At 37.5% G+C, this 18800-nt stretch overlaps 1 protein-coding gene across 1 annotated transcript; it reads right to left on the bottom strand.

Annotated features, from left to right (window-relative positions):
- Window positions 1–5218: 5218 nt before the first annotated feature.
- LOC135197514 (ELKS/Rab6-interacting/CAST family member 1-like) lies at window positions 5219–7416 on the bottom strand. The gene has a single exon (XM_064224577.1). The coding sequence runs from the start codon at window positions 7414–7416 to the stop codon at window positions 5353–5355; it is 2064 nt and encodes a 687-aa protein (XP_064080647.1). The 3' UTR covers window positions 5219–5352.
- Window positions 7417–18800: the final 11384 nt, after the last annotated feature.

The following is an 18800-nucleotide window of genomic DNA, read 5'->3' as shown; positions in this document are numbered from 1 at the left end:
TGAACCCACCATTATGAATTGCATAACCCATATTTTGCATATATGAAAGGCATTGAACTAATGGGTTTTTAAGCCGCGCCAGAGGTTGCCACAGGAGTATATGCCAGTATTGAACCCATTATGCATTGCATAACCCATATTTTGCATATATATATAAGGCATTGAACTTACGGGTTTTACGCCGCGCCAGAGGTTGCCACAGTAGTATATGCAAGTATTAAACCCATTATGCATTGCATAACCCATATTTTGCATACATGAAAGGCATTGAACTTACGGGTTTTTACGCCGCGCCAGAGGTTGCCACAGTAGTATATGCAAGTATTGAACCCATTATGCATTGCATAACCCATATTTTGCATATATAAAAGGCATTGAACTTACGGGTTTTTACGCCGCGCCAGAGGTTGCCACAGTAGTATATGCAAGTATTAAACCCATTATGCATTGCATATCCCATATTTTGCATATATATATATATATATATATATATATATATATATATATATATAGATATATATATATAAGGCATTGAAACTTACGGGTTTTTACGCCACACAGAGGTTGCCAGAGTAGTATAGCAAGTATTGAACCCATTATGCATTGCATAACCCATATTTTGCATATATAAAAGACATTGAACTTACGGGTTTTTACGCCGTGCCAGAGGTTGCCACAGTAGTATATGCAAGTATTGAACCCATTATGCATTGCATAACCCATATTTTGCATATATAAAGGCATTGAACTTACGGGTTTTTACGCCGCGCCAGAGGTTGCCACAGTAGTATATGCAAGTATTGAACCCATTACGCATTGCATAACCCATATTTTGCATATATAAAAGGCATTGAACTTACGGGTTTTTACGCCGCGCCAGAGGTTGCCACAGTAGTATATGCAAGTATTGAACCTATTATGCATTGCATAACCCATATTTTGCATATATAAAAGGCATTGAACTTACGGGTTTTTACGCCGCGCCAGAGGTTGCCACAGTAGTATATGCAAGTATTGAACCCATTATGCATTGCATAACCCATATTTTGCATATATGAAAGGCATTGAACTTACGGGTTTTTACGCCGCGCCAGAGGTTGCCACAGTAGTATATGCAAGTATTAAACCCATTATGCATTGCATATCCCATATTTTGCATATATATATAAGGCATTGAACTTACGGGTTTTTACGCCGCGCCAGAGGTTGCCACAGTATTATATGCAAGTATTGATCCCATTATGCATTGCATAACCCATATTTTGCATATATAAAAGGCATTGAACTTACGGGTTTTTACGCCGCGCCAGAGGTTGCCACAGTAGTATATGCAAGTATTGAACCCATTATGCATTGCATAACCCATATTTTGCATATATGAAAGGCATTGAACTTACGGGTTTTTACGCCACGCCAGAGGTTGCCACAGTAGTATATGCAAGTATTGAACCCATTATGCATTGCATAACCCATATTTTGCATATATGAAAGGCATTGAACTTACGGGTTTTTACGCCGCGCCAGAGGTTGCCACAGTAGTATATGCAAGTATTGAACCCATTATGCATTGCATAACCGACATTTTGCATATATAAAAGGCATTGAACTTACGGGTTTTTACGCCACGCCAGAGGTTGCCACAGTAGTATATGCAAGTATTGAACCCATTATGCATTGCATAACCCATATTTTGCATATATGAAAGGCATTGAACTTACGGGTTTTTACGCCGCACCAGAGGTTGCCACAGTAGTATATGCAAGTATTGAACCCATTATGCATTGCATAACCAATATTTTTTAAGCCGCGCCAGAGGTTGCCACAGTAGTATATGCAAGTATTGAACCCATTATGCATTGCATAACCCATATTTTGCATATATAAAAGGCATTGAACTTACGGGTTTTTACGCCGCGCCAGAGGTTGCCACAGTAGTATATGCAAGTATTGAACCAATTATGCATTGCATAACCCATATTTTGCATATATAAAAGGCATTGAACTTACGGGTTTTTATGCCGCGCCAGAGGTTGCGACAGTAGTATATGCAAGTATTGAACCCATTATGCATTGCATAACCCATATTTTGCATATATGAAAGGCATTGAACTTACAGGTTTTTACGCCGCGCCAGAGGTTGCCACAGTAGTATATGCAAGTATTGAACCCATTATGCATTGCATAACCCATAAATTTTTACGCCGCGCCAGAGGTTGCCACAGTAGTGTAGTGCAAGTATTGAACCTATTATGCATTGCATAACCCCATATTTTGCATATATAAAAGGCATTTGAACATTACGGGGGTTTTTTATGCCGCGCCAGAGGTTGCACACAGTAGATATATGCAAGTATTGAACCCATTATGCATTGCATAACCCATATTTTGCATATATAAAAGGCATTGAACTTACGGGTTTTTACGCCGCGCCAGAGGTTGCCACAGTAGTATATGCAAGTATTGAACCAATTATGCATTGCATAACCCATATTTTGCATATATAAAAGGCATTGAACTTACGGGTTTTTACGCCGCGCCAGAGGTTGCCACAGTAGTATAGCAAGTATTGAACTATTATGCTTTGCATAACCCATATTTGCATATATGAAAGGCATTGAACTTACGGGTTTTATGCCGCGACCAGAGGTTTGCCACAGTAGTATATGCAAGTATTGATCCCATTATGCATTGCATAACCCATATTGTTTTTCATATATAAAAGGCATTGACTTACGGGTTTTTTACGCCGCGCCAGAGGTTGCCACACAGTAGTATATGCAAGATTCAACCCACTTATGCATTGCATAACCCATATTTTTGCATATATGAAAAGGCATTGAACTTACGGGTTTTACGCCGCAAGCCCAGAGGTTGCCACAGTAGTATATGCAAGTATTGAACCCAGTTATGCATTGCCTAACCCATATTTTTGCATATATAAAAGGCATTGAACTTACGGGTTTTACTCCGCGCCAGACGTTGCCACAGTAGTATATGCAAGTATTGAACCCATTATGCATTGCATAACCCATATTTTGCATATATAAAAGGCATTGAACTTACGGGTTTTTACGCCACGCCAGAGGTTGCCACAGTAGTATATGCAAGTATTGAACCCATTATGCATTGCATAACCCATATTTTGCATATATGAAAGGCATTGAACTTACGGGTTTTTACGCCGCACCAGAGGTTGCCACAGTAGTATATGCAAGTATTGAACCCTTATGCATTGCATAACCCATAATTTTTTAAGCTGCGCCAGAGGTTGCCACAGTAGTATATGCAAGTATTGAACCCATTATGCATTGCATAACCCATATTTTGCATATAGGCATTGAACTTACGGTTTTTACGCCGCGCCAGAGGTTGCCTGCAGTAGTATATGCAATTATTGAACCAATTATGCATTGCATAAACCCATATTTTGCATATATAAAAGGCATTGAACTTACGGATTTTTACGCCGCGCCAGAGGTTGCGACAGTAGTAATATGCAAGTATTGAACCCATTATGCATTGCATAACCCATATTTTGCATATATGAAAGGCATTGAACTTACTGGTTTTTAACGCCGCGTCCAGAGGTTGCCACAGTAGTATATGCAAGTATTGAACCCATTATGCATTGCATAACCCATAATTTTTTACGCCGCGCCAGAGGTTGCCACAGTAGTATAGCAAGTATTGAACCCATTATGCATTGCATAACCCATATTTTGCATATATAAAAGCATTGAACTTACGGGTTTTTATGCCGCGCCAGAGTTTGCCACAGTAGTATATGCAAGTATTGAACGCATTATGCATTGCATAACCCATATTTTGCATATATAAAGGCATTGAACTTACGGGTTTTTACGCCGCGCCAGAGGTTGCCACAGTAGTATATGCAAGTATTGAACCCATTATGCATTGCATAACCCATATTTTGCATATATAAAAGGCATTGAACTTACGGGTTTTTACGCCGCGCCAGAGGTTGCCACAGTAGTATATGCAAGTATTGAACTCATTATGCATTGCATAACCCATATTTTGCATATATGAAAAGGCATTGAACTTACGGGTTTTTATAGCCGCGCCAGAGGTTGCCACAGTAGTATATGCAAGTATTGATCCCATTATGCCATTGCATAACCCATATTTTGCATATATTAAAAGGCCACATTGAACTTACGGGGTTTTTTACGCCGCGCCAGAGGTTGCCCAACAGTAGGTATATGCCAAGATTCAACCCATTATGCATTGCATAACCCATATTTGGCATATATGAAAGGGCATTCATTGAACTTACGGGTTTTTACGCCGCGCCAGAGGTTGCCACAGTAGTATTATGCAAGTATTGAACCCATTATGGCATTGCATAAACCACATATTTGGCATATATAAAAGGAAGCATTGGAACTTACGGGTTTTTAACTCCGGCCGCAGACGTTGCCACAGTGTAGAGGCAAGTAGTGAACCCATTATGCAATTGCATAACCCTTATTTTGAATATGAAAAGGCCCATTTGAAACTTACGGGTTTTTACGCCACGCCAGAGGTTGCCAACTAAGTAGTATAGCCAAAGTATTGAAACCCATTATGCATGCATAAAAAACCATAAAAATTTTGGCATTATATAAAAGGCAATTGAACTTACGGGGTTTTACGCCGCGCCAGAGGTTGCCACAGTAGTTATATGCAAGTATGAACCCATTACGCATTGCAGAAAAACCCATATTTGCATATATAAAAGGCATTGAACTTACGGGGTTTTACGCCGTGCCAGAGGTTGCCACAGTAGTATATGCAAGTATTGAACCCATTATGCATTGCATAACCCATATATTGCATATATAAAAGGCATTGAACTTACGGGGTTTTACGCCGCGCCAGAGGTTGCCACAGTAGTATATGCAAGTATTGAACCCATTATGCATTGCATAACCCATATTTTGCATATATAAAAGGCATTGAACTTACGCCTTCTGGTGGCCTTCTGGTTCTCTGAACAGCTTTTGGCTCTCAAACTGAGTGCTTCATCCTCCAGCCTCTGAAGAGCTGTTGGCTCTCAAGCTGAGAGCTCTTCCTCCAGCCTCCAAACTGCTGATGGCTCTCAAGCTGAGAGCTTGTCCTCCTACCTCCAAACAGCTGTTGGCTCTCAAGCTGAGAGCTTGACCTCCTACCTCCAAATAGCTTTTCGCTCTCATACTGAGAGCTTGTCCTCCTACCTCCAGAAAATTCTTCCTTTGACTCTCACCAGGCGAGTTTGTTCGTTCCTTGAGACAGTGCCTTGGCTGACGAGTTGGGGGAACTCAGCAGCCATTGCCTTCCTCCTCAATTGAAAGATGAATATCCTGAAGATCTTTATTCATCTCCGTGAAGAACATCTTCCACAATGTGCTTGAGGCCCTCCCATTGTTTCTCGTAATCCTCGTTCTTTTCCCGCTGGGCGTTCCAGTACTCCTTACGTTGTTTCTCTTCTGTCTCACGGGCCTTCTCACAGGGGTCTTCCTCACTCCCTGTGTCTTTCCTTCTTATTGTTCCTCTTGTGCTCTTCTCTCGCTCCCCTTCTTCAATCATATCATCTCCATGTTCCAGCGCAATGTGTTCTAGCTGGAAATTCCTCTGAGCAGTCCCATGTAGAAACATCATCAACATGTATTTGTCATGTTCCCTCAAAGCTTCCTCCTGTGTTCTTAGCTGCTCCCTTAGATGCTTTTCTTCTCTCATTCTATTCTGCTCCTGTAGCTGAATCTTTTCTTTCAGCATATCGCAGTCCTTGAGAAGTCGCTGCACTTCCAGCTGGGCTTCACTCTCCTTCTTCTTCAAACAGATGAAGTCTTCTTCTTTAGATTCCAGCAAGCGTTCCAGGCTCTGTTCTTGACGCAGAGCGCTTTCCAAGTTATCCTGGAGTTCCTCCAGGCATTCACGCTGCTTCTCTGTTTCTTTGTCCTTTTGCCTCAGAGTCTCCTGATGTTGCCTTCTTATTTCAGTCTCTTCATCTTCCTTTTCTTTAGCTAACAGATGGTTTTTATTCATCTGTTCTTCTAAATCATCTTTGATTTTCCTCTCCCTTTCTTCTGCTTCCTTTAGCAACGTCTGCAGCTCCATTGCATAATGGAGAGCTAGGTCTAGTTTATCCTCGAATTCTTGTTGTTCACACCTTGACTGTTTTTCTTGTGTGAGGAAATCTTCGATTTGAAGGTTCCTCTTCTGGAGCTCTGCTTCTAAGGTCGTTAGAGAAGCCTCCATCTCATTCTCTTTTTCCTTTGCTCCTTCCAACAACTTTTCAATGTCTTTCCAGTGATGGAGAGAATCTTGCAGAATGGTTTCCTTCTGTTCTAAAGATTCTTCCAGTAACATTATTATCAGCTCCTTTCCTTCTAACTCTTCTTTACTCTTTGCATTTTCTCTTCCTAGTTCGGCCACCCAGTTCTTCATCGCTTGAAGCTCATCTCCTAATATCTGTTGAATGTTTACATTCTCCGCTTCAGCGATCCTCAGCTTTTCTCGGAGAGTCGAGTTATCATCCTCAACTTCCTTCACTCGTCTCTTTATTATTTCACGCTGGTCTTGACCTTCCTCCAATTCTTTAGTTTTAAAGGCGAGGGATTCTTTCAGAAGGTGGACCTCCTTCTCTTTCTCAGCTAAAACGTTCCTCAACTCGTCATCATTGTCCAGGTCGATATCTTCTTCATCTTCCAATTCCAGGCTGTCTTCGTCGTCGTCAATTTCGGTGTCCAGGTCGTCATCATTGTCCAATTCTGCATCATCCTCACTGTCGTCACTACATTCAGTGTCTTCCGTTTCCATGCTGTCTTCTAGTGAAACGATTTCTTCCAGGTCGTCAACTCGGGTTCCTTTAATCTGGTAACAACAGAAAGCAGCGAGCGCCAAGCCCGCCAACAGTGCCATCCCAGGGATGGCGAGAGCAAAGCGAGGCGCATCAATGCTGCTGGGTTGTTCCTCAAAGATTTCAGGAGTCCGAGAATCCGTGATATTATAAGATGATATTATTTCCTGTACGCCAACATTAATCCGTTGAGAACCAAACAATGTTACACAGTCCTCACAGATTGAAGCGTACATGTCACAGCACAAAAAATACAGCACTAGTAGCAAAAAGCAGTAAGTGGCAATCATTATGAATGAAGTGTTATACCCGTAGACTCTCGCTGTCTCCATACTTAGTTTTTCAAACGGACGCTGGATTCTGGCTCTGAAGGCGTTCGTTCCTGGGGCCAACAAAGTCTTCATTCCAGGGAAGACTCCGTAAGGGGCTTCACGGCCTGGCTCCGAGGGATTCTTCCTCTTCTCCGTTGCTGTTCTGACGAAAGTCTCCAGATCCTCGACCAGCTCCTGCTGTCCTTCGGGAGGATCGAGGTCTGTCGAAGGAATCACCGGTAATCTTCTTCGACTCTTCACCATATTCACAAATTGAATTTTATCAAGTCCAATATCCTCCTGAGATTACCTACACGAGTCTCTCTGTTTTTAGATAAATTGACCAAAAGTTTGCTGATGTTCTATTCCTTATTATTGATCCTGTTTTGTTCAAGTTGTGACCTAATCTTTCGTAAAAATTTTCTAGGATTTTTTATTTTTTTTTATTTTCACGTTTTGGTTAAAACCTTTATCATTATTAGCAGTAATAATACCTAAAATGATGATGATGATGATGATGATGATTATTAGTATTATTATCATTAGTAGTAGTATTATCATTAGTGGTAGAAGCAGTAGGAATAATAATATTTCTATAATTTTATCATTTTAATAATATAACTTTGGTGGTAATAGTAATATTATTATTATTATTATTATTTATTAGTTGGAGTTGTAGTAGTAATAGTAGCAGTAATTTCACAGTATTCAAAATTATTATTATAACTATTACCATGGTGTTATGTTAAAAAAAATAGCATTACCATTATCATAAAATTACGTTGTAGAAGTGATAGATAGATTAACAATAATAATCATAATGGTAGTTGTAGGTGATCTCTCCCTATCAGGGTTATTCGGATACGATACACAATTATGTTATATGATATATAATTTATATTATATTATATATATATAATATTTATTTATTAATATATATATATTCTATATATATAATATATATTATATATATGTGGGGGTGTGTGTGTGTGCTGTGGTGATGGTGTTTGTATAAATATATATATACTATATATATTATATTATATATATAATATAATATATATAATATATATCTATTTATACAGGGTTATTCGTAGATACACACACATTATATATATATATATGTGTGTGTGTGTGTGTGTGTGTTGTGTAAATATATATATATATATATATATATATATATCTATATATATATATATATATATATATATATATATATTTTATACACACACACACACCACAGGATCAATATTTTGCCACATACTGTATGAGGCATTGAACTTCAGGGTTTTTTACGCCGCGCCAGAGGTTGCCACAGCAGTATATGCAAGTATTCAACTCATTATTGAATTGCATAACCCATATTTGCATATATAAAAGGCATGAACTTACGGGTTTTTACGCCGCGTCAGAGGTTGTTGCCAATCTTGCGGCATTATCTAAGATGCCCCAATCTTACCAGGTTCTATATACTAATATGTAATACTATTATATGATATATATATATATCTAAATATATAATCTACATGTTATATATAATATATATATATATATTAATATATCATATATTTATATATATTTTATATATTTATAATATATACATATATCTATATATGGTGTAATATATATATCGATCTATATATATTATTATATCCATGTATATATATATCATATTATATATTATATATAATAATATATATATATATATATAGTATTATATACACTGGAAGATTGGGGCATCTAGAATGCCGCAGATTGGCAACCTCTGACGCGGCGTAAAAACCCGTAAGTTCAATGCCTTTTATATATGCAAAATATGGGTTATGCAATTCATAATGAGTTGAATACGTTGCATATACTGCTGTGGCAACCTCTGGCGCGGCGTAAAAACCAGTAAGTTCAATGTCTTTATATATGCAAAATATGGGTTATGCAATGCATAATGGGTTCAATACTTGCATATACTACTGTGGCAACCTCTGGCGTGGCGTAAAAACCCTGAAGTTCAATGCCTCATACAGTATGTGCAAAATATTTGATCCTGATGTGGCAGGAGGGAAGATTTCATCTCTCTTGGCTAGCTGATGGAACTGAGAATGGGGAAGGGTCCATCCCTGGCAAAAATAAAACCCCATTCGATGACACTCCATTGGCGAGGATTCCCTAGGGGTGAGATCGCTTGCGATCGCTAATTATATATATTTATATATGTATATATATAAATGTATATCATGCATATATTATATATAATATACACACATAAATATATGTAAATATATATTATAAAATGCATATACATACATATACGTATATATATATATATATATATATATCATATATATATATATATATATATATATATATATATATATATATATTGCTGACAGTCTGAGTGAGTGTGTGTGTGTGCGTGTGTGTGTGAATGTGTACTAGAAATGGCTGTCTAGCTGTGTATCTACAATATGCATATGTGTGTATATACTTTGTGTGTGTGGTGTATGGTATATATATATATATATATATATATATATATATATATATATATATATATATACAAAGTATATATGTTAAGCAGAAGTCTGGTATAAGATTAGTTATGTAGGAAATATATTAGCTAGGAAACTCTACTACTATGAGATTCAGGGCCTCTGTAACACGGTTTTTTCGCAATAACTTTTTATCTATGCATTCATAAATATACGCTTATTCAGAATACATATTATATCAACACATAATTTGAGTGTATTCTGCACTACGTAGGTTGAATAAATTTGGTACTTATAATGTAAAAGTGACCTTTTTTGAAGACGAGCCAACTTACTCAGAGAAAAGGTTTCGAACGCACTCGTTACGTAACTTATGACAGCATTTCTTCCCTTTCTCGATGGATGATTGGCTATACGTAACGAAGGCAAAACCTCTGGCAACAATGACATACAAATTTAAATACAAGCAAAGCAGTACACCTTTATGAACTCTGGAACCTCTCCACTGATAATTGTCATAATGAACAAACCAACAAAATATGTTAATAAATACAAAAACACTTCGATTATTAGTCTAACTCCCAAAATAAGTTTCCAAAGAAATTACAGTCTACTTTATAGCTCACAATCAGATTGACAAGATGTAGGGAATAGTTGGTAATTATCAAAAACATAGTAGACAAGCTTGATTTGATAACTGCTATATCCAATGTCAAGCAATTTTTATTTATTGGCTATCTACTTATTTACTGAAAAAAAATAGCCGGTAACGTATATTGGCTTTAAACCTTCACCAATAATTATCGTCAGAATGGTGACTTCATGAGGCTCCACCCACTTTCGTCTCGTTATAATTCAGGATAACACTGAAGGCTACCATGGGCATTGTTGGATTAGAAAATTTAACTTCTGGCTATAAAAACTAATTTCTCGAGTAGTTGTAAGAAGTGCTAAATGATCCTCACGGATACCAGCAGTTGGCCTAAACGTTTAATTCATGTATATTACTGCTATACTGTTGCGGCGCTACTGCTACAGTAGTATTACTACGCTAGCACTGATACCCCACCCACATCTATGTATCGTTCCGCCATTCATAAAGTCTTTGGGTTTCAGAGCCGATGGAATTTCTGTCTGGTGGATGGGCGGGGCAACATTTAGTCAAAAGGTGTTTGTTTACCTTGCTTACGTAATGAATGTTTTTCGACTCTTGGCTCGTAATCATTGGCCATGGCGTCGGCTAGATCATTTTTACTCTATAAAAATTAAAACTATCGGGTTTAGGTTATTGATAATGCTGACAAAATTTGTGTGTGGTTGTAAAATATACATATGTCAACTTTCAGCTACATCCGATGCTTTGACAAGGAGCAAAGTCCAAAAAACCGTGTTACAGAGACCCTGAATCTCATAGTAGTTGAGTTTTTAGTGGATGAAGGTGAAAGAGAAGTAGAAGAGAAATGCAAACCAGGATGTTTGCAATACGACACTCGTAAAACGCAGAAAAGGGACTGCGTGAGACATAACAAAAATCGATGATGCAAACTGTAAGACGTAAACTTTGACCCGGGAGCAAATAATAACAAGTGGGTGGAACTAGCTTACGACTGCTCACACATTACGCCCTGATTTGGTAGATGTCGTTACCGGAAGTGGTAGGCGTTAAAGATTACCCAATTATGAAGAATTAGGGTGGTCTGAAAAGGAATCCAGAAGAAGAAGAGGCGGAGCCAGAAATCAGAAATTGGTCGATAGTTAAGTTGGAACGATGGAAAGAATCCGTTAACTACTCACTTCTGGACGCATAACTTGTGTCAGTTTAAACTCCGTTTATCCTGTGTCATTAAGACTTGTGTGATAGGAAAGTCAGATTATGTGTGTTACAATAATAATTTTTTTAAAAAGTGGTATATAACTTGCCCAGAATTCTAAAGGAAACCGAACTCACATATTTTCTCTACGTGATTTGCCTCCTGAGAGACCAACTGAGAAGATCGAAAATCGGCCAGTATGCAGATACAGTAGTCTAGAAGAATAGAGAAGTATTAGAAATATATTATATGATAAGTTCTAATAGAGATAGAAACTCAACGCTGTGTAGATAAAGAGTACCACCATATAACATATAACAAATAATAACCAAAAATAAAAGGGAACGAAGAACTTCGTAACATATACACACACATATTGTAGATATACAGCTAGACAGCCATTTTTAGTACACATTCACACACACACACACACTCACTCAGACAGTCAGCCATATTGCCACAACCACGCACACAAGTACACGCAATGCTTTTGACGCACATCACCGCTGCTCACCAGCAAAACGGAACAGAGAGAATGAGGAGCAGCCTCCTCTAGTGGTGGAGGTGAAAACACTGTGTATCACAACAAGCGGTTAAATATTAAATAAGGAGTTGGGAATAGGGAGTTGGGGAAATGGGCTACAAATAAGCCCAGCATATTCAGTGGGAAATAATAATAATAATAATAATAATAATAATAATAATAATAATAATAATAATAATAATAATAATAATAATAATAATAATAATAATATGCTGGAAACAGACCTTCTTTCAAACATGTTTTATTAAAAATAATGGCAGATATCACAGAATTGATTCTATATAAAATTCTTTCAATTCTCTTTATGATTTGTCTTTCTGGCACGCTGGTATTATAAAGCAGCTATCAGGGTTTTTTTTTACCTACGTAGACTATGAGGAACTTTGGGGTTGGGGTTGAGATCAGAGTTTTTACCTCCCATAGAGTATGAGTTCTTTGGGGTTAGGTTTGTTTGAAATGAGGGTTTTTACCTCCCATAGAATATGAGGTCCTTTGTGGGAGGAGGGGTTAGGGTTGAAATCAGGGTTTTCATCCCTGTAGAGTATGAGGTTCTTTGGGGTTAGGGTTGAAATCAGGGCTTTTACCTCCCATAGACTATGAGGAGTTTTTGTGGGGGGGAGGGGAGCAGGTTTAGGGTTGAAATCAGGGTTTTTCATCCCCGTAGAGTTTTTTGTGGCGCCGAACGGCGTGGGAACCTATGAAATTTCACACCTATTTGTTATATTCACACCTTTATGGTCAATTTTCACAAATTTACACCTCATTAAAAGGTGTGAAAAGTAATTAACGACTACCTGGGGATTGGCACCTAGGTGATGAGGGACAATGGGGTTTTTTCCCCTACTCATATATTTTTCGCTAGTTCCTGCAGGTTGTCAAGAGTATCTGTAAGAAGTGAACATCATCCATTCTACAAGCCATTCACTTTCCTTTGTCTTATGTCTTATCTCAGATCTGCTAATTTGATACAAGATAACCACGGGAAAAATATGTCGCGTTTAATAAATGACTAAATCTTGAGCAAGAAAATCCAGGGCAGCTTAATGTAATTCATACATTCTAAGCATAGTGTATTGGAAAAATTACCAAATTATTGCTGAAGTTTTTAATAGAACACGGACATTACCATTTGATAAAATCTAAATTATATTTTAGATTACAGTACATTAGGGTTCTTTTCTGCAAAACTGCAACTGCTTCCATTCCTTTACGCTAGACTTTATTTTAACAAGACTTTATTTTAATCAGCAAAAGCTAAAAATGTGTCTGAAAGAAATTTCGTCTGATAAATGTTGACTGGGCGAATCCATTGGCAAAAATGCTTAGACGGGAAATATATCAAGAAAACTTTCTCCCTTTGTTTCTTTGTACTGCAATGTAAATCATGCCAACTTTGACAGTGATATTAATATTTTTGTGTTGTTTGTATATATGCAAGTTTTAGAGAGCGAAAGAGAGAGAGAGAGAGAGAGAGAGAGAGAGAGAGAGCAGTTTCTTTGATGTGATAACGATTATCGATGGATCCTAATAAAATATTGAACAATTTTTGGCCGGATGTAAACTTTCCGTTCCGATTTCGTTATACGATTATCATCAAGGATTTACAAGTGGGAGGCGCGCGTTAAATCCAGTTAGGCTTAATAGCAATCTCATTTCACAATGCGTCCTGAAAACCGGGAAGGGAAAATATATATATATATATATATATATATATATATATATATATATATATATATATATATATCATTTCTATATATATATATATGTATATATATATATATATATATATATATATATCATAAGAAGTAATCAACACAATCACGTGTGGAACGGAAATAATATATCTGGATATTATATATGTATGTATATGTACAAGAGTGTATATTTGTTTATGTGAAGTATAAAGTGATAGGTGCATCAGTTATAAAAAGGAGTCAAAGTGTCATGAATGTATCTCAAGAAAACCTAAAACATCTGCTGTTGTGAAATGTTTTTATGCAGGTTTATTGTTTGTTTTAATAGTTGGAGAATAATCGTGGCAGTGACCATTGGTTTTTCCTCAGGAGTCATTTGACAGTGACAATAGCATAGAAGTAGCTGCGTTTATGTTCTAATTTAAATCTACGTTCACAAAATAGAATGAAACGTATTTGTTTCGTACAATATTCCATTCAAGTTGAAATAAAGTCAAGAGTCTATGTCTGTTTAGTCTTGAGCTCCTAAACATAATGCAAGAAGTTATTCGTTTCCCTTTCTACTTATTCTTCGCAAATGTTTCCAGTAACAAAAGACAAAAGACGAAAACAAGAGATGTTTATGTCCTTTCTGTTTGTGTTGTTCATCTCGTCGTCGAGCGTTCCTCGAAAAACAAGGCCATTTTGGGGCGATTTTAAACTTCCAAAAACGGCATCCTTACGTCAGCGGACTCTTGACTGGGTATCAGAGCCTTCAGAACGATGTCATAAACTTGGGAAGGACAAGAAGGAGCAGAGACCCTGAAATGTGTTGAAGGAAGACAGAAAGGAAGAGGTCTCGAGGCAGCTGCAGGAAAACGAGAGAAGTGAATGAGAGGAAAGTACTTTGGGAGGAAGACCCCGAGATTCGCTAATAAAAGTAAGATAGGAGCCAGATTCCTCTCTCTCTCTCTCTCTCTCTCTCTCTCTCTCTCGTCTCTCTCTCTCTCACTCTCTCTCTCTCAACTACATATATATATATATATATTTATATATATATATATATATATATATATATATATATAATAGATATATAATGTATGCATTTACTTCAGCGCATGACTCCCATATATCAAGATCTTTCTAATTACCGTTACTTACGGCCATATATCAGAAAAAGAAATAAAGAAATAAAAAAGAAGGCTAAATAAAAAGACGTGCGAGGGAAGAGATAACCTACACTTGAAGTGAAAGAAAAGTTATTCTTTTTCCGGAAGACTTTTCCTCGTAAAGATAACGAATGGGTCAGAAATGAAAAATAGCCAATTCTGAGTAATGGATTTTCCAAAACGGGTCGGAACTACAACAAAAGAAAGGAAAAATAGGCCTCACGAAATGGAGGAAATTTAAGGTGAACGACCAATTATAAAGGACGACGGGAGGCAAAAAAAGATTTTTTTTTTTCAGTGGACACTGTCTCTCTGCAGCAGAGGGAGGAAAGAAGGTAGAAGGAGGAGCGGAAAGAAGAGGACAAGCAGGAGGGGAAATGAAAGGCAGGATATGAAAGAAGGAACAAGAATATAGCGATGGAAAGAGATGACTCTGAAAGCGGAATAAAAACATGTGAGGATGAACTAATTGAAAGAAATGTAATCGAGAAATTAGGAGAAAGAGAGAGAACTTTGGCTATAGACACAGACAGACAGACAGAGAACCAGCCACATCTTATTTAAAAGTCCAAAAGGGGAAAGGGTCCTAAAGGGTGTGAGCGTAGCCTATAGAATATGTAATGAACGGAAGAAGGCATAGTTAACAGAATGACCTGACGTCCAGACTCATGATGATGATGATGAGGAGGATGGTGTCTTGGGAAGAGGAGAAAGCATTTCATGGAAAGATGTAGAGATCCCAATGGCTGAAGTACAGGCAGCACCGCAAAGGAAAATCAGTTGGTTAAAAAGAGAGAGAGAGAGAGAGAGAGAGAGAGGACGTGCTGGTGAGAAGTCGTTCACTTTGTAAGCAAAATCAAAACATGTAAGAGTGTTAGGGTAATATAAACAAGTAAAAAATGCAATCGAGTTTTCTGAACTGTGTACAATGGTGTATGAAACTCTCGATGTGCAGCAGTATGAAATTCTCAGCTACGACCGGGGAGAGCTGCGTTGCTCCCCAGATGCGGTCGAGAGAAGGTGCATCGGCAACGCCTCCGGAATTGGACTCTGTGATGCCAGACGCACGATTATGGCTAACTTTATCCTTAAATAAACTTTTTTAAAAACCTACTGAGGCTAGAGGGCTGCAATTTGGTATGTTCGATGATTGGAGGGCGGATGATCAACATACTAATTTGCAGCCCTTTAGCCTCAGTAGTTTTTAAGGTCTGAGGGTGGACAGAAAATGTGCGAACAGTCTGACAAAGCCATCTTTTACAGAAAACTAAAATCATATTCATGTGCCCTTTTTAAAGTAGGACGCTGTACTAGTGTAGAGAAACGGGAGGGTTTCACATCTCCATTCATCCCTCAATCTGCATATTTCATCATCATAGCTCGAAGGCCTTTGAAATTTTCACTGGTCTTGAAATGGAAAGCTGTGTTAAGAAGTTCCTCAAGCTAAGGGATCTGTCTTGGAATCTTCATCAAAGTATTCGTCTTTGGAGCCAATATTTACAAGAGTCATTTGCGAGTATTCGGGCTCTTCCCAATCTTTGCATAAAGTACTATTACCATGGCGTATTTCTCAAGTAAAGAGACGTTCCATGGAAAAATCTTAACATTAACTGGACTATTATATTTACCGTGTACATAAACCATAATACTTGATGCTTTCAAGGTAAATAGATATATGGAGAGTACATACCAATATCAAACCGGCAGAACTGCTTCATACGCCGGAATCACGCTGGTCGCTAATGGACCATTTAGCCAGATCTGGAATAACCATTTGGTAGATAAGCCTGTAGCATTAAGCCCCCTGTTTTTCTAGTCCCCTGCCATTTGGCTGTTGTTAATATTATTATTATTAGTAGCAGTAGTAGTATAATGTAAAAAAAAAATAGAGAAAAAGGACATAGAGCTTGAAATAATGTATTAATAGAAATACCTATATGTAAGTACCATTCATGAAAGAGTCAGCGAAAGTAAGAAAAATATATAACATTTTTATGAAGGAAAAAACCATGTGAATGTTCCATAAATTACATGACTGATTAATTATATTGCTATTACACATAAATTTGTCTCGTATATTTAGGGATGAAGACTTATTGGCTACTGGTGAAATTACTTTTAGTCTGTAGCAGATATTCGTTTTTTTATGGGGGGGGGGTGGGTTTGGTTGTCAAGTATACTGACATCTCTTGTGCAAATATTTCTGTATTAATGTAGGAATACTGCAGTTTCAGGTCCTCGAGATTCCTGTAATAATACATCTGTCAATTGCACTTTAATGTTTTTTATAACTTAGGGGCATCGTATAGGTCAACCAAAGGCCATTTCACTTTGTGATCCACTTTTGAATATGGAGTTTGAAACCATATCCGTTTAATTAGACTGTATCAGACTCACCCGTTACTCAAATGTCAACAAGAAGACAAGAGTCTACTTCCAGTAAATCTTACAGTCAGATCCAAGGTATCCATGGTGTGCCAGTTTTCTCTCATCATTTACATGAGAAATGTTGGCGTTCAGATCTCGAGTCCAACTTTCAACTTCCGCAGTTCACCTCAGACTTTCTCGTTGGGCATTGGTAAGCTCATAATCTTAAATTTCTTTTCTTTCAATTTTAAAAGTAGTAAAATTGTACTAAAAATTTTAATGACACGTCCACAGTAAATCCTAAGAAAAGTTACTTGTTTCATTTCCTATGTGACAGTAATAGAATGGTGAAGAGGAGCTAATATTGACCCCCAAAGCAAACTTTTATTTTCTTGTTCTTTCTCATGTTGCATGAGAAACTGGTCAAGCTATAGCAGATTTTGTCACACTTCAAGAGATGATATTTATAACTCACTCACTCAGGATCAAGAGACAAATTATGACCCGCTGCTAGTTGTACCGACCTTGAAGTCTTCCAAGCACTGACGTTTCGAAATAAATTTAGCAATATGCTGACTCTCACAGTCATAGAATCCCATGTACCAGCAGCCTCTGGATTTCAAGATGCTGTAAGTTTTGAAAAGTTTCATTAAATTTTATGATTTCCCTTTAGTCATCCATTTTCCTTTGGAGATATAATGTGCTGAAATAGAAGAATGGCTTGAGGAAATGGTTGAATGGTGAGACAGAAAGCATTATACTGGGGAGTTATACGGGTCCATTGTAATCGTTTTATTCAAGCAATAAACACATTGACACTTGAAAGAGTTGCAACCTGTGCCATTGAAGTGTTGATAGACGGAATGAAGTTATGCAATTTGTTAGATAAATAAAAATATCATTTAAAGGAAATCAACTTTTAAGTTTGACAACTTCCTACTCGGTAACCATTCCTACATTGCTCTCCTGGACATAGCCTATCGTAACCTTTATAAGGGTCGATTAAATTACGCCTGAATTGAGATAACCTGTCCATTTTTGCAGAACCTCAAATTGCTTTTGCAAGCACCCATTAAGTTATAAAAAGCGCAGTATTCTGACATAATAGAACGACAGGATGGAATTTTATGCCCCATATTGCCTCAACTTTATAGTTTTTGAATGCTGTGCATGGCATTTTTGTAGCCAACAAAGAGGTAAGGAGAAACACGCTGGACATATTGCAGAAATTGTTTCAGAGAAGAGAGAGAGAGAGAGAGAGCTTGGCCCATTAGTTTCAATATGATCGGATTTTTTCTTTCGCAAAATTCTTATGTAAGCGTTTTTTCAGGCAATATGAATGTTTCCACCAAGAGCTTCTACCATCCATGTCCAGGCATAATGAATATGAGGTTCTCTGCAGTAGGAGATGCAAGTGTACGAGTTAGTTCCGATATGCGTAGACTGAATTTTGGGTGTCTTTTTATCCGCTATTTTTATATTACAAAGGTATTTGGTGCTGTTAAGTTCATTCTAAATTGAAATAGAACTTCTGAACCTTCGGTTAATGACCCTATCAATATTTATGGAATAATAACCTTCATCAGGCCCATTGTGTT

The sequence above is a fragment of the Macrobrachium nipponense genome, chromosome 21, assembly GCF_015104395.2.
Source record: "Macrobrachium nipponense isolate FS-2020 chromosome 21, ASM1510439v2, whole genome shotgun sequence".
NCBI classification, from domain to species: domain Eukaryota; kingdom Metazoa; phylum Arthropoda; class Malacostraca; order Decapoda; family Palaemonidae; genus Macrobrachium; species Macrobrachium nipponense.
Note: the sequence above shows the minus strand (reverse complement) of the source record. Positions and strands in the feature narration are given on the sequence as shown.

Coding starts and splice junctions, on each gene's coding strand:
- LOC135197514 (XM_064224577.1), bottom strand. CDS start 7,416: ATGGTGAAGAGTCGAAGAAGATTACCGGTGATTCCTTCGACAGACCTC.